At 38.3% G+C, this 26,706-nt stretch overlaps 3 protein-coding genes across 6 annotated transcripts in view; 2 read left to right on the top strand and 1 right to left on the bottom strand.

Moving 5' to 3' along the window:
- aste1b (asteroid homolog 1b) overlaps nt 1-26,706 on the top strand; it is a 311,837-nt gene that overhangs the window by 96,386 nt on the left and 188,745 nt on the right. The window lies entirely within an intron of this gene.
- On the bottom strand, nt 205-16,351 carry LOC127421591 (cyclic AMP-responsive element-binding protein 5-like). Of its 3 annotated transcripts, none has more exons than XM_051664730.1 (12): nt 16,286-16,351; nt 15,059-15,129; nt 14,787-14,880; nt 12,010-12,110; nt 9,686-9,834; nt 8,169-8,244; nt 7,357-7,437; nt 4,368-4,676; nt 3,269-3,328; nt 2,897-3,082; nt 2,602-2,701; nt 205-1,692 (listed from the first exon to the last, which is right to left on the bottom strand). In XM_051664730.1, exons 2-12 carry the CDS (start codon nt 15,110-15,112, stop codon nt 1,553-1,555), a joined length of 1,350 nt encoding a protein of 449 aa, XP_051520690.1. In that variant the 5' UTR covers nt 15,113-15,129; nt 16,286-16,351; the 3' UTR covers nt 205-1,552. The 3 variants fall into 3 exon arrangements, 2 of the variants coding, with proteins under 2 accessions (XP_051520690.1, XP_051520689.1); XM_051664729.1 differs by having other exon boundaries at nt 206-1,692; nt 2,897-3,118; nt 16,286-16,350; XR_007894026.1 differs by lacking the exon at nt 205-1,692 and having other exon boundaries at nt 2,604-2,701; nt 2,897-3,135.
- Nucleotides 25,251-26,706, top strand: part of jazf1a (JAZF zinc finger 1a) — a 29,714-nt gene continuing 28,258 nt past the window's right edge. The window contains exon 1 of the mRNA XM_051664754.1: nt 25,251-25,980. Coding sequence (XP_051520714.1) covers nt 25,866-25,980 — 115 coding nt within the window. The 5' untranslated portion in view covers nt 25,251-25,865. The remainder of the gene's footprint in view (nt 25,981-26,706) is intronic.

The raw sequence follows: 26,706 nt of genomic DNA, 5'->3' as shown, positions 1-26,706 counted from the left end.
GAATATTTAACTACCACACTAGACTGCATGTATTAAACCCTCAGAGCTGCCAAAATAATAACTTGATAACAGACGTGTCCATGATGACTCGGTGATTTCTGATTGTCAATTTTCGACAGTAGTCTACTAATGTACATGCAAAGCTGAACCTATCAGTACACTTGAAGCAGCGCTTCAATGTTTTGAATTGATTCAGATGAAAGTTGAAAAAAAGAGAGAAACAAGTAGACTTACAGATAGTAAGTGCTTTTTAATTAAAAATGGCAACAAAGGTGTACAAAAATAGATAAATATTTCAGAAAACTGTACATGCATAACGCAGTTAAAACCTGCAGCGTTTTCTGACATTCGTATTCCATATGTCCAGATTCATAATTCCATATTCCACAGAATGTATAGGCATACATGAATGCTTTTACAAGCATTTCTAATTAGAGATAGTACTCATGCTTGCATATCATTTCCAGGAAATGTCAGTATTGACATTTTGATTGTCACAGAGCCAGTTAGTATGAATGATTTTGCTATGCCATATCGTTTAGGAAAATACTGTAAGACATACAGAGTGCTCTGTGTGATTAGTTAAACATGATTCCTTTACTGTTGGACTGAATGTGGTCAATGGATTTCTGATGTTTGCTCTATCTATATAAAATAATGCATCTTTACTTGAATGTTATTCTCATAACATATTTTTCTTTGTTAGTATATAGAACCCAAAATTCACACATGTGATTCTCTCAGTACTTTCATAGGTAATGTGATTCCTGATAATTTACTGAAGGCCCTCTGACAATATTTACAGTGAAGACAAACATGTAACAACAGCTTTAGCTGCATCATCATACATTTATAAAACTAGAGATTCCTATTTACAATTACAAGTTTACAAGTTGCCCTGATTCAATGTATTTCATGCGGCTTTGCCGCTAGTTCCAGAATTTAGCACAAACAGCTGTCACTGAAGCTATCAAATCTTTTACACAGAAAGCAGCCAAAAAAGAAACAAACACATGATACACACACACAAATTCACACATACTCCAGGAGTGAAACCTTTGATGAGCATCCCTGAGAAAGAGTAAGGAAGAGAGTGAGAAACAGACAGAGAGGTATGAATAGGGTGCAAGACAGGGATTTAAGTGTGAGGAGCCAGTATGTTTTCCAGCATTGTAATTCATCGCTGTGAGTTACAATCAAACCCCTGGAAACATCCATCTAACCCTCAGCTGATTACCTGAGATGTCAAGGGCCAGAAATACTGTACGAACAGACTATTTTTATGAAATGTTCTATTTTTACGGTTGACTGAACATTACAGACACCTACGCCTGCACATGCAATATGTGGTGCATACAGAAATCAAAGAAATCCAAGTCTAGAAATCCAAGCCTCAAACTCTTGATTTGACATTTTACTGTTCATTTTTGCTTTTGCACTAATGGATACCTTTTTGGCCATAGGTGCCCTAATCATATGGCTCTCATAATAGATATGTATTTTGCATTTTTATCAGTGTGTGTGTGTGTGTGTGTGTGTCTTTAGAAGTGTGTTATGGTTTGTGTGTGTTGTTAGAAGGGTGTGAGTGTGTGGTGAGGCGAGTGTGTGGTAGATTCAAACTTGATTTTGAAATGCTGTTGTGTTGGATGGCATGTTGCTGGACAGGACTTCCTGTTGGGCTACTTACTCCACCTAAACATGAATCAGAAAGAAATGAAACATTCAAATTTCAGGCTTTATGTTTGTCAGACAGAAGAAGATTTGGGTGTATCTCATAAAAACAGATCCCGGTCAAATGTCACCCCAAATTTAAAAAATAAATACAATATGAGATTATATTTTGCATAAAGAAAAATTTATTTATTTTAGGATTCTTATTTAACATTAATATTTTTTTGCATTGTGAAAATACGCATTACTATAATAAGTCTATTTTTTGTAAGTCTCATTATTCTTAAAGGAAAAGTTCACCCGAAATGAAAAGTCTCTCATCATTTACTCATGCCATCTCAGATGTGTATGCAGTGTTCGAATTGAGGGGGTTGGGAGGTCCACATTTTTCATGCATATTGCCACCTACTGGTTGGGGCTGATCAAAGGTGGAGATTTATAGAAAAAAAAGACTTAAATATTGATCTGTTTCTCACACATACCTATTGTATCACTTCAGAAGACATGGATTTAACCACCAGAGTCGTATGGATTACTTTTATGCTGCCTTTATGTGCCTTTTGGACCTTCAAAGTTCTGGCCACCATTCACTTGCATTGAATGGACCAACAGAGCTAAGGTATTCTTTTAAAAATATTTTTTTGTGTTATGCTGAAGAAAGAAAGTCAAACATCTGGGATCGAATGAGTGTGAGTAAATGAGGAGAGAATTTTCATTTTGGGGTGAACCGTATCTGTAAAAGTGATATTCATTAAACTCTCATTCAAAAAATATGATTTTTATTTAATCCAGCATAAAGACAGTACAATAAATATTAGCATGCAAGGTATATAAATATTTTCTTGTAGATATTCTTGACAGGTTTCATGAGATTCATGCCAGATAGTGTGAGAGAAAGAAAGAGAGAACAAGAAAATTATACATACTCACTTTGCATTTCTCTCTGTCTCACTGAGACAGGACAGTTTTTATGTGCAAGTAGAATTTGCTTGAGTTGAGTGACTTCTGTCTTGAGTGATGTCACCTCATTCTAAGACAGAAAAAAAAGAACTATTATTTTAAACAAAGCAACTAATGGATGAAACCAAAATGAAATTAGAAAAAAAGGAGAAACTAAAACTAAAATTATAATGGAAAAACACATGGTAAATTAAATAAAAAAAGGACAAATAGACATAAAAACTAAGTAAAATAAATACAAAATGAGAGTAACCCTGAAATGTACCTGTAGTTGTAAGTTAGTGTGTGTCAGCTCCTCAGCCTTCCTCTCTAATGACATCACCCAGACTTTTCTCTTCTGTCTGCACCGCGTGGCAGCCGCTCTGTTTCTCTCCAGAAACTTCCGTCTGCGCTCATCTGGGTTTTCTTCTGCTGTCCGTCTGCGTCTGCCCCCAGTCGCCTGCGGAGGAGACTGTGGACAGTGTGTTTGTTTTGGGGCAGAGGATATCTAATAAACACAAACACCTTGAGTTTTGTTAAATGATTTCACAAATCATAAATGTATAAAATAAAAAAGAATATAAAAGTTGAAAAGGAAAAACTCTATTATGGAAAGTCAATTCACAGAAGTTATTGTGGTTGTTGTATAAATCAATACCTGTGCATGTATTGGCTGATGTGAAAGGGGAGGCGGACTTTGTCTTGGTGCAGAGGACATCTAAAAAACACAAACACCCTCAGTTATGCTAAAGAATTTAACAGTAATAATCAAAATCAAACTGTTGGAAAAAAAATCTTTAGTGCACAAAGTTACATCCTGTAGTGTTAAGTTAATTGATAAGTTCATCAAATTCAAGCTCTGAAAACTCTTAAAATTGGGTAGAAATTACAGAAATTATTGTGACAAGTTAAATGAATGAAAACAGACATTTTATAAAAAATTTTAGGGTTGGGTATTGATACAGATTTCCTGATTGGATTCGATTCCAGTTCACAAGCTCTTGATTCAATCCGATTCTGATTCCTATGGGTACATTTCAATTACAATGTCCATTTTGCCTACATATGAAAGACATTCTCTCTCAGGTAATGCTGTTAATTATACCTTCTAATTATAGGTGCATTAAAAAAATATTAATTTGACAAATTTTATTTTATAATTCGAGCCATAAATTTACGAGCCAGTCGCTAATCACCGACATTTTTGGTCGCATATGCTAGTAATTTACTTGCTTTGTAGAGGGCTGCGCTTAGTGTAAAATATCTATCAGTAACACTTTACAATAAGGTTCCATTCGTTAACATTAGTTTATGCATTAGATTTCATGAACTAACAATGAACAATATATTTTTACAGCAATTATTAATCTTTGTCAATGTACATTCAAAAAATGAATTACAACACAATACAATTGTTCATTGTTAGTTCATGTTTGTTCATAGTGCATTAAATAATGTTAACACATACAACTTTTGATTTAAAAAAATTTATTAGTATATGGTGAAATTAAAATGAACCAAGATTAATAAATGCTTTAGAAGTATTGTTCATTTTTAGTTCATGTTAACTAATATGTTGTTAACTAGTGTTGGAACCTTATTGTAAAGTGTGAACAATCTATCTTGGGATTTAATAATCGACAACAAGATCTTTCAAATGAAGTTTGCAGTGCATCCGAAAATGTATATTTTTACCCAGCCCTAATTTTTTAACATTTGATTTGTTTTGTTATTGTGGTTTTTACAAAAATCCATACCTGTCCAGGTATTGGCTGATGTAAAAGGGGAGGGGCAGTCTGGTGGGAGGAGCCAGGATGCATGTGCGGTGCAGGTGGCGAGTGGTGAGCGTGGCTGTGATGTGATTGGTCTTGGCTTTGATGTTGATGTGTAAGTCTTTGTGGCGATTGGCTGTGGCAGTGCTGCTGGTATGCATGATGATGAGGTGCGGATTGTAAATGCGACAGTGGTTGCTGTTGTGAAGACATCATCTCCATAATGTGGCAAAGAGGATTCTGACTCCCATTGGAAACTGTAGGTTGGCTGTGGCTAAGTATGACCTTTGACCTCTGAAGGATTAGAGACAGGGCGATATGGGTCAGACTGGCTCTTAGGGTCATTATCAACATCATTGTCATGTATAAATAATTCATGCTCTGGTTAAGCATTCACAGGCACGCAAATTTACATTTACATTTAGTCATTTAGCAGACACTTTTATTCAGTGACTTACAAATAAGACACATAGCAACAATTTGTCATACAAAGTTTAACAACATCTGCAGTATAGGACTGCCAAATTCTCACAGCGGCTGGAGTAGTAAAGATGCTAGCTCAGAAGAAAGAGACATACAAGGATACTTTATTTTTTTTGTACATTAAGTGCAGGTTAAGTGCAGTAGTAAGTGCAAATATGCACAAATATGTTCATTTTAGGGATAATGGGTATCATATTCTTATTATTATTGTGCATGCGATCGTATTTGTGAAATAAACCTGTATGTGAACGTTTTTATACAGAAATCATGATTCATCAATAAGTTCACATTTAAATTTATTCAAAATTTAAGATAGAATTTAGAACCAAATGAAACCACGTATACCTAAAAGAACAAATCTATGTGTGTACACAACTGATTCTGGTGAAAGTTTTGCATAAGAACCTTTTCTTTAGACATAAATATGCAACTTGCACGCAATTATTAGTAAATGAGACCTCATGTTTTTAAAAGGAAAAACAATGCTTAAAGCAAGGTTTGTTTTACCAATCTTGGTAGGGTACCATGTGGCATGTGTTTTTAATTTCTGCTTCTAAGGTTTCCTGTGTGTAGTGACTGTTTGTGATGGTGAGATTACCTGTCACTTTAAAGTTTTTCAAAACACACACAGAATCTACAAAGACGCCTTTGAAAAGTCAGATGACAACCAGGTCAACCCAAAGCCTTTGAAATTCTATCTGCTCTACTTTTTGCTGACAAGCACTGTGTGAGACTTTGTCTCCTGCATGTGTGTGTGTGCATGTGTGAACTTATCTATCGCTGTCTCAATCGGCTCCCTAGCTCCCTATGTCATGAATCCCCTAACGAAAATCGAGAGTTCATAGCAAATTTGCCACAAACTTGCTGCAAATTCGCCACTGAGAATTTTCACATGCAAATGAACTTTGCGGCAAACTTGCGGCAAATTGTCGATTGCTGCCAAAGGTTTGCCGGAGGTCCACCACTACCGGTGAAGAGCTGCAAACCTCTGGCAAACATTTGTGGCGAAACAAAAGCTCATTTGCATGTGAAAATAATGAGGGGCAAATTTGCAGCAAGCTTAGATTTTTTGTAAGGGTCAGTATATCGTGAACACGAATTCGGGCACTGGCAAGGGTGTTCATCCACTGAACACTGGGACACTTATGACTCAATCACCCGCGAGACGTTAACGAGCTCACGCACTCAAGCGCAGCTGTTATTAATCTGCACCATCGCTGTATAAATGACACTATCGTTCATTTCCGCTGAAGACATTCAAACGTACAGTTAATCAATTAATCTGTTATTATAACAGATAAATGGCATAAATAAAGAAATAAAAATATATTGTAGTGTATTTTAAAATTTATTTCAACGACTCAAATATTTAAAAGATTGTTTCACTTTCATGGTAATTATGAATGAAAGACATTAAAAACAACATCTCTTTTAAAGAGAAAATAAGGCTTGTACTTCATATTTTTACACTTGTGCTCGTCATCTAACAATATGAGAGACTTCAGAAGACATGACGACGTTTCCGGCAAGGGAACATAGTGAGCAACGATGCTCCCTGGTTTTTATGGTGCATTGTGGGATTTTTTAGGGAGCGAACGTTTCAGTGCACTGGAACGATTTTGCGATTGAGACATTCCTAAAAATGGCCGACTCCCTGATCAGTGCCGTGACTACTGAACTAGGGAGCTGATTGAGATGCACCCTATGAATGTGTGTGTATATTTAATGTGTGTTCAATATGATAGATCTCTTATGAATGCCGCTTTTTTAACAGGTGAGACCACAACATTGCCTGTGTGTATGCACCCTTACAAAAATCGAGAGTTCACTGCAAATTTGCCACTGATCATTTTCACATGCAAATGAGCTTAGTGGCAAACTTGCGGAAATTGTCCATTGTTGCCAAAGGTTTGCTGCAGGTTCACCACTACCGGTGAAGAGCTGCAAACTTCTGGCAAACAGCTGTGGCGAATCACAAGCTCATTTGCATGTGAAAATAACAAAGGGCAAATTTGTGGCAAGTTTGCGGCAAACTTTCCAGAACTCTAGGTTTTTTGTAAGACTAGGTTTTTATTCGTATAAATTGGATAACTCAATCAAAATGTCTACATTGCCCTTACAGAAAATCTAAACTAGCTGCAAACTTGCCGCAAATTTGCCACTCGTTATTTTCACATGCAAATGAGCTTGTGATTCGCCGCAAATGTTTGCCAGAAGTTTGCAGCTCTTCACCGGTAGTGGTGAACCTCCGGCAAACCTTTGGCAACAATGGACAATTTGTCGCAAGTTTGCCGCAAAGCAAACTTTAATTTGCATGTGAAAATTATCTGTGGCAAATTTGCGGCAAATTTGCAGTGAACTCTCAATTTTTGTAAGGGTGGTTACAGAGCACTGTAGAATTATGACCCCAGTCTGACTTGTAATGTTTCTATAGAGACATCATTATCCTGTAACCATGGAGTCAAACAGAGTGAGTGGTATGGGGCTGTACCTGGAGGGAGGAGCATGAGCCAGAGTGGGCGGGGCCTGGTATGCCAATCATACTGGACTCCATAGACAACTGTGCCTCCATCTGTATTTCAATAATATCATAAAGGAATAATTGTGATGACATACAATTAAATGGTAACAATTCAATAATTGCTGTACAAAGCAGTTATACTCGCCGCCATCATACTAGGGTGTTCTGGGTTGTTGTCAGGGCATTGCTATGTGGTTGCTAAGGCATTCCGAGTAGTTGTTACCACATTGCTGTGTGTTTAGGTGGTTGCTAGGGTTTTCTAAGTAGTTGCTAGTAGGTTACTTATTGGCCAAGTTAAAAGAGCCCACCCCAAGTCTCTATGACATTCTCATCCCTAGATATGGCTCAGAATCCTCCTTAAATGTACAGTAAGTCTATAAGATTTCTTTGCCTGTTTTATCATCAGCAAGGCAAAATTGTCTGATGGCTTAGAAAAGTAATTTCACACCTCTACTCAAAACACCACACGGTTTGGTATCAGTTATGTTCATAGCACAACGTGGGATGAGTTATGTGTTGAAGTTTGAGACTTGGGGTTTTGAAAAAAGAATGAGCAATGGCAATATTAATTCTTCCCTTTTGCAAGCATCACTAATTATAGTGAGAAATTATATAGAATATATCTAGGGTTACATTCAAATTGAGTCTTCATCATCCATTCTAACATATGTATAAGTCTCATTGAAAAGTGGAAATATTTTTTATTTGCTGATGGTTTTGAATACACAAAACACAAGTGTGTATGTGTGGGTGACAGTGAATGCCTGCAATGCTGTCCTTACATTCATAGTTGATGTCCCAAGCAAAGTGTTAGCCACAGAGTGCATCTGTCTGCTGTGTAGACAGCTGGGTATAGATCTATAATCAGTCAAAGGGATATATATTAGGAGTGGATAACAGACTAAATTCCATTCAAACAGTTCCACACCTACTCATGGGGTCAGCAGAAAGCATATAAGTTTAAACAGGGCTGATGTCAGGGGGAGACAACTAGGAATGTTTTCCAGGGCCTTGTGATCAGGGGGCCAACTAAGTCCCCCAGCAATTTGTGAAAAAAAAAAAAAAAAAAGATGTATGTAATAATTTGTTTCTCTTTGTCACCTCCAAATTCTGCAATGCCGCATCAAATTAATTTTAAACTTTGGCATACAGTAGTCGACAATCAGTGGGTATCGTGCTTTATGTCAGCTGTGCACAAAAATCAACTTTTCAACCTGGAATTTATGCTGCTTCAGGTGCAGCATCTATGCAGCCTTTAAATGTAACTTAAGAGTTAAAGGCTTTAACTGTAAAGTTGAAAGAATTAGTGTGGTTTGGAGCAGAGATTATGGGACAGCCTACTCATTGCCCCAATGTGACCCCGGAAACCCTGGATTTAAATGGGAAAAAATGATGGGTGGCACTGTAAAAAAAAATGTCCATTTTGTCATACAAACTCTATTTTAAAAATTGATTGAACCCTCTAATATATAAAAAGTTGATTACTTAAAAAAATCAATTAAGTCAAAAGTTGATAGTATGATCAACAAAAAATCTTAAGCGATATGTGGCGATTTGTCATTCGTGGCTAAATAATTTCCCCAGCTTACTACTGCCAGTAACATGCTCTTACAGCGTTGGTTTGATAATTTAATGAGAAAAAATTTATTTAATATGAAATGTACTTATGATATGTAAATATAGATAAGTAATATTCACTTAAAGGAATATTCCAGGTTCAATATAATCGACAGCACAAAATCGTTAAGCTCAATCGACAGCATTTGTAGCATAATGTTGATTTCCAAAAAAAAAATCATTTCGATTCGTCCCTCCTTTTCTTTAAAAAAGCCAAAAATCGAGGTTACAGTGAGGCCTTTCCTTTAAGTTTACTGCAAATCTATTAGGTCCAGAGCTCCCACAGACATGGAAAATCAGTGAAATTCAGTGAATTTTAAAACTGTGATTTTGATTCATATCCTCTTTACTATGACTGTGGCTGGGGTGAATACCCACAATCCTTTGCGCTTGAATCTGTTCATGTGTGTTTGTTCAAAGCATGGCAACTTATGAGGACATCTAAATAACTGTTGTTTAGAATTAATAGATGTGTTAGATCTTTTTAGTCTTTTTAATTACATTTTGTTGTCAAAAGTGTTTTGTTTTAAATCACTATCAGGGTAATTAGTGTTTGCTTTGGTGAAGTTTCTACAGTTATACAACTGATTTAACTTGTAACTTGTGATTTAATAATTTTAAGTTGAGTTAACAATGTATTATTTTTTTACAGTGTGGTGAGTAAGTACATGGTAATACTCACTGTTTATTAGAAGTGGAATATGTGGCAGTACATTGAGACTGTGGCTGTGAACTGTGTGTGTGGAGCTGGTTCTGGTTCAGGTGGGCCAGAGCACATTGTTGCTGCTGCTGTTGAGGTTGAAATTGATGAGGTTGTGTCTGACACGGCACCTGTACAGAACATTTCCGGAAATTAGACAATATTAAGAAGTAGAGGTCAACCGATATATCGGTTTTGCCGATTAATCGGCACCGATAACAGATTTCTGTCAAAAAAATAAAAATAAACGGTTATCGGCAAATATCCACACTGATAGTTTTTCCCCGTTGCGTCCGGTGCTGGAGCAGCTGGGAAGGGTCCGCTGTCGATATACAGTATGAGAGCGGCACTTCACTGATGCCTTGTGGTGTTTGTTTTGACATGTGAGACTACACCCTGCATGGAGCGGAACACTTCAGATGCAGATTTAAAACATCAATAACAAAAATGTTGTCATATCATTTTAATATAATTAATTTGTTGACTAGATGCTGCATTAGTAGGGAACAGCAGTATGTTTGCCGACAAAGCTGAGAAGATGCTAACATTAAAGCTAACCTCAAGTGGTTAGAACAATGTGACAAAAAAACATGCAAGTCCTACCCAAATGTTTAAATGTCACGATTGTTACCATCTATTACCATCTATTTGCATTCATTTATATCCAGCTGGTCACGTTTATGCATTCATTAGCCAACTAAGTTGCATATTTAAAGCTAGTGATGTGAGAAAGCAAATTAATATCTACATGCATCCGAGATAAACATATAAACAAATCAGAAACGCATCTGATTTCAATTTTAAAATTTTATCGTCACTGTAATATGATGACTTCAGATCAGTCACATTCTTGCACAAAAAAGGTTAGACACAGCACAAAAAATACAGTTTAACAGAAAGCAGGTGTCTCAATATGATTTTAAAGTTCTTTTTAATGGCACACATCATCTAAAAAACCGCACGCCTGCTGAATAAACAAAAACAAAGGGAAACAAAGATGTTCATGTAGCATGCGTTTACATAGAAAACAAATGGATGGTTACAAAAGCGTTCGGTGTGAACAGCCCCTTACAGTTTGTGGAGGTCTTTGGCCGTTGCGTCTTGCTCTCTTATAAGAGTTTCTCAAATTGAGCAATGAGTTGTTTAAATTCTTTGTCAGGAAAGATGTTCAACTTGGAAATATGTGTCTCGAGATCCTCGCGTTCGGTTCCATTCTGTTGTGTTCCGTCTGTATGAACAGCCCCTGGCCTGGGCTCATAGTCTGAGCCACTTCACCACCGAGTTCAGCCGAATACCACTGCTATCTGTGAATATTACTACTCTACATACAACTGTACTGAATAAAAAACAATGTGGTATTTCGCTGTTATTATGAAGCTTGAGTCTGGAGTAGTAGGAATCAGTGCAAGTATAATACCATGTGAACTGTCTATTGAAGCGTTTTCCCCCCTCATTTTACTTTTGAATTAACATTTAAGAATATGGACTGACTAAAACTTTTTATTTATTTATTTTATGCACATTAGTTGAAAATGAAATCCTCTTTTTTAACAGCCACGATAGGAATGTTCTATGCAATAATATAACGGTGCTGTATGGTTTATTTATTGCGACCTCTTGTGGAATAAGAAAACAATGTCAATTTAAAAATCAGCTGGCTTAAAAATTTGAAAATTAGTTCATATATATTAATATTTATATATTTATTTCATTTAAAAAAGTACAATACATTTTCATGGTTCAGTCAATACTGTTTATTTTTGTTATAAAATTTAGCACTATTTTACTTTGAGTTTTCATTCAGTATCAATTTTAAAAACTATCGGTTGATTAATTGGTTATCAGCAGGTACTGCCCAACTTAGTTATCGGTATCGGTAAAATCCACTATCGGTCGACCTCTATTTAGTAGCTGATTAAAATCACTTCTATCATATCTGCTTCCTTGTCTCCATCTGTCTGTGCTCAACCTCCTATGGACCCCACCATCTGTGTATATGTGTGTGTGCGTATACAAGAACTGTTTGATATTCAAAATCTGATCTGATTGCTTGTTTTTTCTTACTACAGTCCAAATGGACACACACTGTATACATGCACATGCACACCTATACACAAAAGAACACAGGGACATTTATTACAGAAGTATGTACATATTTTGTTAACAGTATTTAAATTGCTTAGTTTCAAGTTTTAATAACATATAATACATAATAAATGCTTCAAACATGTATTCAAATGCAATTTGTATAAAAAAAAAGGTCTTACACAAATTGCATTTGAATTGAAACTTTTGTTTGCTCTCACCGCTTTGGTGTCCTCCTCCTGTGACTGGTTAAGCTCCAAGTCAGTGAAGAGGCCCACTTCCTCACAATCCTGCAAGAAACGGGTTGGAGTTGGAGTCTGATCTACAGATGAAGTTAAAGTATACATTTATCACCAATTCAAACAGTTTCAATAGATACACACAAAAGGACATTGGCTAATGATAATTTTATATACAAAATATAACGGAATTGAACACAAACACAATAGGTAAAGATAAGAAGATGGTGTACTAGCTTTGCAAATATATATCTATATAAATATATCTATGCATATTTTAAACATCTCCACATAATAATGTAAATATTTTAAATGATATTGTTCATGGACAAGTATTGGAAAAGAGTAAATTAACATAGGAAAAGGTATAGTATAGAAAGTAACAATAAGAAAGCTTTGATTCAAACATCAGTATACACAGATCGAGACTAAATACATGTAAACTGAGTAGGCTGTTTCTCAAGGTAATAGTATGGAAACTTTGGATCAGTAGATCAGTATCAAATAACCTCCAGGCATTCTAAACAAATAAAAAAAAAAACTAGACTTCTTCTCAATGTCATGAGCCGAACTTGTCTAAAGTAATCATGTGGCATGCTGAAAAAATGTTAAAAATTAACCCTATGTCATGCACATGAGCCTGATTTTGCTCTTGTTGTTTTGGTAATTTAGATTTAGTCTAAACTAAAGTGTTTTTTTTTTTTTTTATCTGGACTAACACGAAAGGGGTTGGAGGGTAAAGTCGCTCTTATGTTTTTTATATAAATGTTTCTGTCGCTGCAGTAATGGCTCACAGACCCCAGAGGTCAAAGGTCGAGCTGATGTTTACATGTCAGACATAGGGTTTCCAAGGTAACAGACATTGGCTGGGTTTCCCGATAATGTTGCAACTTAAGCTTTAACAATCATCTTAACTAACATTGCTCATTAATTTACAATGGAGTAACACCTGTTTCACAAACCAGCATGTAGATCATTCGTTTAAAAGTAGAAATTAAGTGCTTCGTTACAGGAGCTGTCCAGTCCAAATGTGCTGATCACTTTGGCCAGTATGTCCAGGTGTTTGTCTTCTCAAAATGAAAACAAGGTGGAAATACTGACAAACATGGAAGTTGTTAGCAACCTTGTCGAGGTGCCGAAATGTGTTACCTAACTATTACAGAATTTAATTAAAGAAATTATGTTGGCTTTAGTAAGACACAGTTTCAAATATATTGATGCTCAATCATAGAGATTAATGCAAGTGATGCAATAAATGCATGTAATGTGAATTTACGCTATGTGAATCATAAGGGGCTCTCACGTAGCCTGAAGTTTTGTTCCTTAGGCTGGAAACTAAACAAATGCACACAGAACAGGATTCAAATGATGGGCATCAGTATTGAACTACTCATAGACCTGTCTAAATATTAATAGATCATCTGGTTAGAGTTCAAGGTACTGTGTACTTGTAGCCTTACTGCCATTATGCATCATCCAATTTGTTACTGCCTTGCAAAAAGACTATAGGCAACTGATTTGAACCAGCCATTGGAGGTAGAAAGAAGAGGAGGAGGATGAAGAGAGAGAGAGAGAGAGAGAGAGAGAGAGAGAAAGGGAGAGGGAGAGAGAGAGAGAGAAAGGGAGAGAAAGAGAGAGAGAAAGGGAGAGAGAGAGAGAGAGAGAGAGAAAGGGAGAGAGAGAGAGAGAAAGGGAGAGAGAGAGAGAGAGAGAGAGAGAGAGAGAGAGAGAGGGAATCTCTCATTGCACACTCATGGTCTAATCTTCTGTTAACCATATTTTAATTATTTATTAAGGCATATTTATTTAAGTTTAATCTGCATGGTCACATTACTCACATATGTCTTCTTAAAAAATCTGTTTAATAAGAACATGTCATCTTTTGATTGCCATTACAATTATGCTTATCTAAGAAGGCTAATATAACGTTATACTGTATTACGTGTCTTGTAAATTTAGACCTATCACGTCGCATGCGCAGACTGCCTATTGATTTCGTAGTGATTTTTGTAGCACTTTTTTATCCTCTGAAATAGTTTACAATGCCTTTCCAATGATCAAAATACATTAATACAATTTATTAAATGTCCCACTGTCTTTGATAAACTGTGAAAGATGCCAGAAAGATATGTTTAAACTGCACTTAATGGATTTAAGAGCGGTTCAAAGCTCTCGTTCATTAACGAATGTTTTTACGAACTACTTAGATAATGATGCTTTTGGGAAATGAGCCATTAAGTACTACTTAAGTGCTGCTAACGTTCTACTTAGTGCTTCGGGAAACCCAGCCATTGTCTAAATCCTAAATTAAAGGAGATGATCTATCATGGCACTCACACACATGCTCACATTTACAGAGGCCAGACAGACCTACCAGTAGCAGTCCTCCCTTACATTAAATCCACAACCTCAAAAGCTTAAACTCAGCAAATTACTGTATTCTAGCACAAAATCAGTATGATTATGGTGAATTAATATATGCATTCCTAACTTTCCCACTTTAAATGCATATGCAAATCAAAATGCATGATTCAACATTCTTTATAAAAGACTACTTGTTTTGCCAATTAAAATAAATGATTAATTAATTAAAGGTGGTCCTTCATTGAGTAATTTCTGGAATGTCAGATGAAAACCACTTCATGTGAAAAATAAAGCAAAAAAAGGATTAAACCTTTAATAACGAATAGATATTTATATGTACATTCAGTATATCTGTATGGTTATGTGTGTTTGCATCTTTCTGTACACACCCTTACCTGAAAGTATATTGTCACACTTAATAGAAGAAAATTTGAGGGTCATCTCATGTTTGTGTCTGTGAATAATTAGGTGATCTTCTCTTTGGAAGCACTGCGAGAACAAGAAACACGGTATAAACTGCGACATTCTGAATTGGCTAATTTGCTGCAATTCTTTTTATTAACAGATTATCTGAGATGGATCATTGTTCAAATACGAACTTCATATTTAATAGCAATGAATTATGAATCAACATCTGGACATCCAGGGGCAACCAGATGTCACTTACCTGGGAGCATCCAGGTGCAGTGCATACATATGGCCTGTCCTGATCAACATTCATCACTAAGACCTAAAAACCTAGACATACACATATGCACACATACAAACACATACACACAGGAAATATGATATTAAAAAGTGATTGGATAGATAGATCGATCGATCGATCGATAGATAGATCGATATATAGATAGATACGATTTCATATGAAATATAGTTTCAAAGATTTTAATCTCTCAGTTTCTCAGTTCTCTATATTTTGCTGACATTTCCTGATTTGAGTTTGGGTATTTTCCTAACTTATGTTCTGTCGGTCAGTCTCTTCTTGTTCTCACTTATCTACGTGTTCTCTAGATATTAAGTATTACGTCATAGACGCGCCTTACAAAAAACCTGCTACTCGCCCAGTCATTACTCATAACGTGATCATTCCCCAAATCATATCGACGTCAACCCAGTCATGACATAATCGTTCAGTTCAGCCGAGGCGACGGTTTGAATTAACAAGACCGCCGGTCAACGGTGCGCCTGCTGAAAACGTCTACGGCGCTAAATCAAAACGTCTAACCGGCCTGCAGAATGACGTAATGGCGAAACCGAAAAGGACTCACGCGGTGCCACGAATTTTACGAACCCAAACACCTGAGAGCAGAGATCCTAACCAGAGGCAATATGTGTCAGTTTGGTGTGGAAATATCTTAAAGTTGTCTAAAGCACTGTTCCTCCAACTTTGGAGTAAGCTCAACTAGCATCTGTCAAAAAAAATAAAAATAAAAAAAATAAAAAAAAATAAAAGGTCTGTTAGAGAAAATATCTTTTTAGTTACTACTCAAAACAAATGCAGACACACACTCCCCCAGTCATTTAAATATGCCTATATGTAAAATTCAAAAAGACGTCTTAAACCGCTAAATGTCAAGCACGCGTTCCTCTAAAATGTGTTTATGTGTACAAGCTTTAATAAAGATTTAACAGTTTACAAGTACAGTTCAGATCATTAAAAACCTTTTTTTATGCTCGTACCATGTTTGTTTGGTGGTGTCACACCCCCTCAAATAGACACTCAAACAGTTAATCAACATCACTGTGAAAAACCGGCACTTTGACAGGCACTAAAAAACATCAACATCAACAACAGCAACCGAAAACCCAGACAAGCCCTTCGTTTGTGTTTTGAAACTGGCAGATAAATAATACCTCAACGCGCAAGCGTTAAACAGTAATACTAACTTACCTAAACGCGCGCAGACTGAGACTAGCAACGCTCCTCGCGCTCGGACGAAGCACGCTGAACTGAAACACGATTACAATATGATCTATTTACAGAAGCATTACATCACCTCGTGGTGACGTCACGTGGGATTCCTGAACTTCTAAATCATTGCGGTTCGCTTTTTAAAAAGAGGCGGGGTTTTCAGATCACGCGCGCCCGCCCACAGAGAGGATGTAGCGGGCGTCCGATCCGGTTATTGGCTCGTCGAGGTAGAAAAGGAGGCGCTTGCTCAATGCGTGCTGCGCCAACAGCTGTCTCGAGCTGTGCGCGGGACGGTCCCGAATAGCGAATGTGTGAAAGGGAGTGAGAGAGAGTGAGCAGGACATGTATGAGCGTGTTAGCTCTTGTCTTGATGCGAGTATAAGTTGTTCAACAACAAGATAAACATAATGACACAAACAGTCAAAATGCAGAATCAAGGGCATTGCTGATGTCGTTTAGGATTCATGTAGTCTGTGTCTGTTGTATGCTACAAGTAAAATGGTCGGCTGAAAGCTGCATACTCAAATAATTGTGCCACTATCCATTAGAGGTTGACCGATAAGTGGATTTTGCCGATACTGATAACTAAGGTGATGGAAAAGGCCAATAACCATTTAATTGGGTGATTTGTTTATTCTTCTTCTTCTTCTTCTTATTATTATTATTATTTATACAATTTTCTTAGTCTTTCCTTACTATGGCAGGCACTGAGAGGCTACAAGAATCCAAAATGAGCAAAATCCCAGATGCGGTTTGTGCAACCAAAATCCCAATAATAACCACAAAAAATGAAGATTTGGTGCTTAAAGGAAAGTTCCAGGTTCAATATAAATTAAGCTCAGTCAACAGCATTTGTGGCATAGACCTAATGTTGATTACCACAAAAATTTATTTCGACTCGTCCCTCCTTTTCTTTAAAAAGAGCAAAAATCGAGGTTACTGTGAGGCACTTACAATGGAAGTGAATGTGGCCAATTTTTGGAGGGTTTATACACAGATGTGAAGCTTATAATTTTATAAAAGCACTTACATTTATGCATTTGGCAGATGCTTTTATCCAAAGTGACTTACAGTGTACTCATTACAGGTTTCCCTGGAGCAACCTGGAGTTAAGTGCCTTGCTCAAAGACACAATGGTGGTGGGGATTGAACCAAGAACCTTCTTATTACCAGTTATGTGCTTTAGCCCACTACGCCACCACCACTTCTGTTAAAACTCGTGTATTATTTGAGCTGTAAAATTGTTTAAATTGTTTTAGGGTTTGTTGACATTACATCGTCATGGTAACAATGTAAAATTGGCCATAACTTTGCACAGAAAACGTTAGTAAGCAATCTTTTCACACTAAAATCATGTTTACATGCATATTGTTTATGTCTTGTGGCTATACTTCTGAAACAGTGAGTATTTTAACATTCAAAAATTGGCTCCCATTCACTTCCATTGGAAGTGCCTCACTGTAACCCAGATTTGTGCTTTTTTTAAAGAAAAGGAGGGACGAGTTGAAATAAATTTTTGTGGCAATCAATATTATGCTACAAACACTGTCGATTGAGTTTAACTTGTACTGAACCCAGAATATTCCTTTAACGCAGGACTTTTAAATATAAAGTCTGGAAAACACTTACTAATTTTGTGACTTTTAATTTGAAATTACTTGGCTCTGTTACATTGCTCTGTATTTAAGTTTTTGCCAAATCACTATAGCCTATTATTTCACCAGATTATCATTATATATAGATTATTATTATAGTCTATTTATTCACCAGATTAAAGGTACACTCATTAATTTTTTTCTTCTTTAAAAAAGTTTTCTCCTAATAAAATAAATTATAATTTTGAAATATATGTATAAAATCATGTTCACTCACATGAGATGAACACTACAGTCATATCAGTAACCTTATAAAAGCTGTTTTATTCTACATGGAGAGGGTCCACACTTTGGGGCTGCCATGTCATGATCATATGACCAGCCGAAATCTACTCGCTTAATCTCAGTAACCGTCCTGATTTTGAACACTTTAACTCATGGATTAAATTAATCATGACTGACTGTGAATAGTGAATTTCAACAATGGCATCTCAAACTGAAAACTATTGATTTTGAATGATGCTGCATCCAGGCCCCTAGGTGTCAGTGTAAGTCCAAAACAACACACACAAAAAAGTACTGAGTGCACCTTTAAAATTTGTGTTTATATGTATTTCACCAGATTAGTTTTTTTTTTTAAATGATTATTTTACAAGATATGAAGTTGGAGAGATAATGTATGTGCTGACCAGGCATGTTTCCATATAGTCGCATTTTTATTTTTATGCCCTCACTTCAATTTAGAACTCTTGATTTTTCTTATCAAAATAACCAAATTTGCATTGAAGTTAGGATAAAAATATGGATAATTATTGTCAGTCAGTGATTTTTTTTTTCACCAACCAACCAAGTTGTTCTAACTAAAGAATCCTCTAGCATTTAGATTTTTGCCAATACATTCTCCTAAAACCTGCTGTGAGGGGTGTATCTTATGTTTCAGAACATCGTGGTCCTTTTGTGGTAAGTTTTAGGATTAGACCAAAAGAAAAACAGAACAAGTGGAAATAAGATTGAAAGAGAGAGTGAGAGAGAGAGAGAGAGAGAGAGAGAGAAGGGGAGTGATTCATTAGTCTGCTCTAGCTTAGAATGCTAGTAGCTGTTTCCTCAGCAACACCAAAAAACAGGAAGTGGTAATGATGTCACATCAAGCCCCAGCCTTAGTTGACTCCTACGTCTTTAAACATGACTCATTCACTCACACAGACACTGCACCAGAGGGCATGCACCCACTGGTCTCATATGACATCATCCACATTTCTCCCATGAAATAATTCACAAGTTCAAATTCATCCCATTCTGCTATTTAAAGAAAACACGTGATGACCGTTTGTCAATAATTGACAACATGTAGACAAGATCATAAATAAATAACAAATGAACCTTTGACACTGATATCGTTCCTATATGTGGAGTCATTTACATGTAAATGAATGTTTGTGTGTGTATGTGTGTGAATCCATGCTTGTGAGCAGGTCACACATTTGTTTGTAATTTTGCACATGTAATACTTTGTAATACTTTGGTCTTGATAGGTCTCTGAATTCATTGCATACAAAAAGATAAGGATGATACTCTGGAATCTGGGATAACATAAAACTTGTACTTTATGACATCAGTTTTGTTCAGTCAATTGGTTTGGCCTGGTATGTCCTCACATTTTCTGGCATCTGGCATTGGGTCTACCTAGCTTGGGTCTATCTTGGGTGAGGCAGATGGTTGCATTTACAAAAATCTGCATCTGACCTGCCTGCCACTTTCACTCAACCTTCTCACTCTCCTGAATACTGATCACCCACACCTGCCTCCAATCTCCGCATCAATCAGCACATCTATTTAAACCTCGCTCTCCATTCATTCAGTGTCTGGTCTCAACCTGGAATACAGACTCACATACCTGTGTTTCCATATGTCTGCTCCTCGGTTCCTCTCCACCTCTTCTCCAGCAAGCTGTTTATCCATCTCCTCAACATAAGCACCATTGTTGTGTATTCACCACCTTAAGAAAGTCACCTCCAGAGTCAGCACCAGCCTACTACATGTTAACGATCTTCACGTCTGCCCTGAAATGAAATATCTCACTTGTCTTTGTTTGTGTTTGTTTTTGTGTCTCAAACACCTGTTTGGGTTCAACATCATCATCGAGTCTGGGTATTCCTAACAGAAGACCAGACCAACTAAAGCCATGAACCTGGCAGGTCTGAATCCCCTCCAGGAGCTGGTTGACGCTCTCCGGCAAGCACTCACGCTAGCGGCTAACCCCTCAGCACCTCCAACATCACCCGGCACTTCCACAATTTCTTCTCCAGTCTATTCCGCCAGTCCCATGGTCAATCCAGCGCCCTACTCTGGATCGGCGGAGAGCTGCGCCGGCTTTCTGCTCCAGTGTTCGCTCGCCCTTGAGATGCAGCCGCATCGATTCCCCACAGAGCAGGCGAAGGTTGCCTACATCATCTCCTTGCTGTCCGGAGAAGCATGACAATGGGCCCATTCACTTTGGGTTTAGAATAGTCCGGTAACACAATCACTGGATAGCTTCACCCAGCACTTTAAGGAAGTGTTTGGACGTCCTGAGGGTGACACTCCAGCTGCAGAACAGCTTCATAATCTTCGTCAGGGTCAGAGCTCCATCAATGATTATGCCCTTAAGTTCCGCACTCTGGCAGCATCTAGCAGTTGCAGTGAACCTGCGACGACACCATAGGGCTTGAGTGCTTCATCCAACTCTCCAACCGAGTGGCAAACTGCATTAAGAACTGCCTCGATGAGTTGCCCGCCTTGCAGTCTCCACCTTTCCCTCCACAAAGGTCCATTTACCACTCTCCAGAACCTAACAGCAAGCCCATGCAGATGGATGCTTTTCGACTGACCTCGGCAGAGCGCCAACGCCGGCTGAACCATGGTCTGCACCTGTACTGTGGCGGTAAGGGACACGTAATCTCTGTGTGTCCCATTCGTCCTCAATGTCCACTGATGAGTCACAAACACTCCAAGGATTTGTACCTCTCCCTTGTTAACCAGTGTAATGCTTACTGCCTATGGTTCTCTTTCAGTACCTGCACTCCTCGACTCTGGCTCAGCCAGCAACTTCATCTCGGACGCGCTCTGCCATCAACTCCAACTCCAAAAGTGACCATGTGATCCCAAGCTCCAAATTCACTCCATAATCGGCAAGCCCTTAGGAAAAGGCATCATATGTCATAGCGTGGGTCCAGTCAAACTCCAGGTGGGATGGTGCACAGCGAGGAAATTTCCCTTCTGGTTCTGGAGAGTTCCACTATTGACATTGTACTGGGTTGTCCTTGGCTCATACAACATTCCCCTGTCATCTCCTGGTCTACCGGTGACGTCCTGAAGTGGGGTTCCCAGTGTTTTCCTACCTGTTTCCCAAACCGTCTCACTCCCAAACCCAAATTTTCCGTCAGGAGATCTCTTCCTCAACTCAACCACCATAGAGAGTCCGGCCAGTTCCACCCCTGTGGAGATCCCTTCCTGCTATTCCCGCTTCCAGGACATCTTCTGTCCCTTACGTGCTTCTCAGCTACCTCCACATCGACCATGGGACTGTGCAATAGACCTCATCCCTGGTGAGCCAGTGCCCCGTGGCAAAATTTACCCTCTTTCAATTCCTGAGCAGAAGGCCATGGAGGATTACATCGAAGAGGCCCTCTGTCAAGGATACATCCGGCCCTCTACTTCCCCTGCTGCTTCGAGTTTCTTCTTCGTGGCCAAGAAGGATGGAGGTTTGCGGCCCTGTCTCGACTACCACTCCCTCAACAGGATCACAGTCAAGTTCTGGTATCCACTTCCCCTCATTCCAGCTGCCTTGGAACTGTTGAGAGTAGTCACTGTTTCACCAAGCTGGACCTTCGCAGTGTGTACAACCTCATTCGTATTGGGAGGGGGGATGAATGGAAGACAGCCTTCATGACTCCCAACGGCCACTACGAGTACCAGGTGATGCCGTATGGCCTGGTAAATGCCCCCCTCCTTGTTCTAAGGCTTTATGAATGAGGTGTTCTGTGAGTATCTCCATCGATTCGTCCTCATCTACATCGACATTCTGATCTACTCCCGGAATGAGACCGACCATTGTCAGCATGTAGCGCTTGTGTTGGAAAAGCTGAGGGAATACCACTTGTACCTCAAGGCTGAGAAGTGTACCTTCCATCAGACATCCCTCCAGTTCCTTGGTTACATCATCAGCCCGGAAGGCATTCGGATGAATGAGGGGAAGGTAACAGCGGTACAATCCTGGCCCACTCCAACCACCATCAAAGAGCTCCAGCACTTCCTTGGTTTTGCCAACTTCTACCGCCGTTTAATAAAGAACTACAGCTCCCTCACATCTCTGCTGACCTCACTCCTCAGATCCAAACCCAAATCTCTCTCTTGGAACCCCAAAGCCTCAAACGCCTTCAACTCATAAAGGATGCCTTCACCTCTGCTCTACTCCTCGTACACCCAGATCCTAATAAACCATTTATTGTTGAAGTAGACGCCTCAACCAATGGCGTAGGAGCTGTCCTGTCTCAGCAGCAGGGGGATCCACCTTCACCCATGTGCCGCCCTCTCTAGGAAACTCTCCCTGGCAGAGCAAAACTATGACATCGGAAACCGGGAGCTACTGGCCATCAAACTGGCCCTGGAAGAGTGGTGGCATTGGCTAGAGGAGGCCCAACATCCCTTCCTGGTGCTGACGGACCACAAGAACCTCGAGTACCTTCAAGAGGTTCATCACCTCAATCCCCACCAGGCACGATGGGCCCTCTTCACTCGCTTCAGTTTTACCATCTCCTATCGAATTCTAAGGCAGATGCCCTTTCCCGTCTCTACGCTGCCGAGGAGGGTCCAGAGGGACCCAACACCATTCCCCCACCTCACATCATTGTTAGCACCATCCAATGGTCCCTGGACGAAGGCATCAGCGAAGCTGCCGCCACGGAACCAGCTTCATCGGGATGCCCCACTAATAAGACCTACGTACCCTCCTCCCTGCGCATGACACTCATCGACTCCATACACACCTCCTTGGGAACTGGCCACCCAGGGACCAATAGGACCCTCTCGCTTATCCAGGACCAGTTCTGGTGGCCTTACAAGGATTGAGATGTCAGAAGGTTTGTCCAGGGATGTCCGGAATGTGCTATGTCCTGAACACCACGACAACTGCCGGCCGGCAAACACTTTCCACTGCTCTTCCAAAAAATTTTTTGCTAACAAATGTTTTAGAGTTGTTGGTCACATGCACATGTTCTTTTGTACCATGCAAATGCACTTCTGTCCATGCTTCAGGATGGCAGTAAAAGATGCTGTACTAGGTTAAGGCGGCACACCTTCTCATTAATTAATCATGTGTATGTACAAATTATACATCTCTACCTCATATCTAGAGACATTCTCTCAATATTAATTTCAAAGCTGGATAAATAAAAGTCCAATCCCTATTCCTAATTTCCTAAATAACAAGTATTCTTTAAAAATTAAAAATACAAGCACTTCCTCATTGTCTTTTATCTTGAGTAACCTACATTTTTATGACCCTTTAAGCACCTTTTTTTTACTCAGCAACTGACAAATTGCAAGTTTCTGTTTGATTTTCTGTTTACTTATGTTTAATGAAAGGAATGTTAATTGGTTCTTAATACATTTAAAATTAATTATTAGATTTTCATCAAAATATGAAATGGGTTATACAAAAGTAATCCAAAAGTAAATAGATTAGATTACCTAAAATATGTAATCTGAAAGGTTACAATGAAAGGTTACAATGGTAACAATCTGAAAGGTTACATAAAGAATTACAATTTAAGGTGTGTAATTTGTAATCAGTACCCAAAAACATTAAAAAATGTTGTGTGTTTAAAATTATAAGCTTCCCATTTGCTCACTGTTTCTTGTGTTTACTCCGCCCTTCTCATTTACCTTTGTTATTAGTTTGCTCATTAGTTCATTTGTGTCACATGCCTTCCTTGTTTGCTCTCTCATTTGTTAATTGCTCCCACCTGTTTTCCTTTACCTTCTGTGTTTATTTATACCTGTCTATGTTCGGCTGGTTGTTGCTGTATTGTTTTGTGATTATCTTTTTCAGCTGCTTATTGAGTCCTTCTCCATGTCCCAAAACTGACATTACCAGTAATTATCCCCTTACAAATATGTATGTTGACAAGGTAATAGTATATTTGTTTTTATTACAGATTGCATGATAGTATTTTTAAGTTATTGAGAGCTTATTAGATTTGTGTTCTCATCTAATGAAATTAATGAGATCTAATAAGATGGGGGGTTACATTAAGTAAGTTAAGTAAGTTAGTTAAGTAAAATTAGTAAGTTGTCGAGAATTATAGTAATTCTCAACATTACTAATTACTTATCGAAACTTGTAATAATATTACTGACGTTTCTGATTACTTAATTGAAAAAGTAATCTTAAGTTACATTCTAAAATACATTGGTAGAATGTTCCACTCAACAAATTCCTTTTTTTCCCTCAAAAGTCTGTATTACCCAGTTTCTCCGTAACATTGACTTAAAGGGATAGTTCACCCAAAAATTAAAATGCTCTCATCATTTACTCACCCTCATGCCATCCCAGATGTGTATGACTTTATTTCTTCTGCAGAACACAAATGAAGATTTTAGAAGAATATTTCAGCACTGTAGGTCCTTACAATGCAAGTGAATGGTAATCAGACATTTAGCTCCAAAACATGAAGGAAAAACAAACAAAAAACAAAAAAACAAAAACAAAACAACAACAACAAAAAAACAAACAAAAAAAAACAAAAAAAAAAACAGAAGTAATCCTCCATAAGACTCCAGTGGTTAAATTTTCAGAAGTGATATAATAGGTGTGGGTGAGAAACAGATCAAAATTGAAGTACTTTTTTACTCTAAATGTCCACTTTCACTTTTACATCTAAAAGTCACATGTGGTGCCTGTTTAGTTTCACTTTCACATCTGAAAATTAAAGTTAAAATGGAGATTTAGAGTAAAAAGGACTTAATATTATTCTGTTTTTCACCCACACCTATTATATAACTAATGAATATATTGATTTAAACACTGGAGTCATTTGGACTACTTTTATGTTTCCTTTATGTGATTTTGGAGCTACAAGGTCTGATCAACATTCACTTGCATTTTATGGACCTACAAAGCTGAGATAAGTTTCTAAAATATTTAAGCCATACACATCTGGGATGGGTAAATGATAAGAGAATTTTAATTTTTGGGTGAACTATCCCTTTAAGGAGTGCATGCTCTTCAGCAGGCACAGAAATGCAAACATATTAACATAATTTATGTTTTAAAAGGTATTCCACAAAAATAATATTGAAAGTCGGTAACTGTAATCTGATTACAAGAATATAAAATGTAATTTCACTTTTAATACCCAAAATTATTTGATTACAGTAACTACTTTGTAATCAGATTACACCCAATACTGTTCATTGCACAAAAGATGTTGTCTCCATCTTTCTTGTGTGTTGTACCAACAGAAGCGTTTTACACAGTAATGATAATTTTTCCTGCACATATTTACACTTTCATAAACAAAAACATTAAGACAATAAAAGACTTTAATTAGAAGTAGTATAGGTTAACATTTTACAGGACTTTTAAATTTGCCCTTCTAAAAGCCTAGCAAAAGATGCATGGAAATAACTGATGAAACGGTAGATAACAGGTCCTATGAATCCTTTCAAAACATTCCAATTTCCACGTCCAGCTCTCCGCTCAGGTGAACAGCAGCATGTCTGTTTCGCCGGTCCCTCCTCCTCCTCCGTCATGCTGCTTTGCTCCCATCCCCCTCCCATTGGCTGCCAGCCGTCTAAACAGCTCCAGCTGCAATCACCACCGCTGCTGCTTCTATAAGCTGCCTGCTTTTTGATCACCCCCATCCCGCACAGCCTCTGCCTCCGCCGGTCTGCAAGCTCACGGACCCCCTGCCAACACATCCATCATGACGGGCGTCGCGGCTGCCTCCTTCTTCTCCAACGTCTGCCGGTTTGGCGGATGCGGGTTGCACTTCGAGTCCCTGGGCGAGCTCATCGTGCACATCGAGGATAACCACATCGGTAAGTCGCTCTCCGGTTTCGGCCTCCTGTCCCCACTAACCAGCCGCTCTCGAGCGCGAGAGAAGGCAAGTCTGTGCGTCTCGCGCTTGGCCGGTTTGCATGGAGTGAGGCGTTAAATCTGCCGCACGAACACGAAATAGCTTTAGCATTGGCACGGTTTGAATATAAGGCGATAGATAGTCACAGGCAGGTTTCAGCTGCGGCTGCACGGGTTTGTGCAGGGTTCCCAGATTCTGCTCTGTTTAAATCTAGGCCTGAATGTACTGTAATTAGCGCTCGCTGCGGAGAGCCATTGTTTATGCCTGTGTTGTGTATTCTAGCTGTCTGTCAAGTACGCAGGAGTGAATGCCTGTTAAATTGGTTCACGTTTTGTGAAGGTTCAAAAAGAAAATTCTAACTTCAAACTAATCTCAAGTTAGTGATTCACTATATTGCAGAATGATCCTTTTATTGAGAGTTGAATGATCCTATTAAGAGCTGTTCTGTTGTTTTACAGAAATCATGCAAATTAATTATGGATTTTGGCTATTAATATACTCTCATACCTGTAATGCATTGTTACCTTGAGTAACTTGAAAACATCCATATAAAGAGATGTACTTGGGATGAGTGTCCTCATTCCCATAGGTTCTTACACGCCACATAATTTGCAAGCAATACCAGTGGTACCCCCCAAAAGTAATTTCAAATATATCATAATTCAGATATGCATTACTATGCTTAAAT

This window comes from Myxocyprinus asiaticus, chromosome 30 (genome assembly GCF_019703515.2).
Source record: "Myxocyprinus asiaticus isolate MX2 ecotype Aquarium Trade chromosome 30, UBuf_Myxa_2, whole genome shotgun sequence".
In the NCBI taxonomy this organism is placed as follows: domain Eukaryota; kingdom Metazoa; phylum Chordata; class Actinopteri; order Cypriniformes; family Catostomidae; genus Myxocyprinus; species Myxocyprinus asiaticus.
This window is presented reverse-complemented; position numbering and strand designations above follow the sequence as displayed.

Bases quoted from the DNA above. Each gene is read 5' to 3' on its own strand.
- LOC127421591 (XM_051664729.1), bottom strand. From the start codon at position 15,112: ATGAATGTTGATCAGGACAGGCCATATGTATGCACTGCACCTGGATGC. The intron at 9,835-12,009 runs GTGAGAGCAAAC...TGTTCTGTACAG, and splicing joins AGGAGGAGGACACCAAAGCG to GTGCCGTGTCAGACACAACC. The intron at 7,438-8,168 runs GTAAGGACAGCA...ATTGAAATACAG, and splicing joins TTGGGACATCAACTATGAAT to ATGGAGGCACAGTTGTCTAT.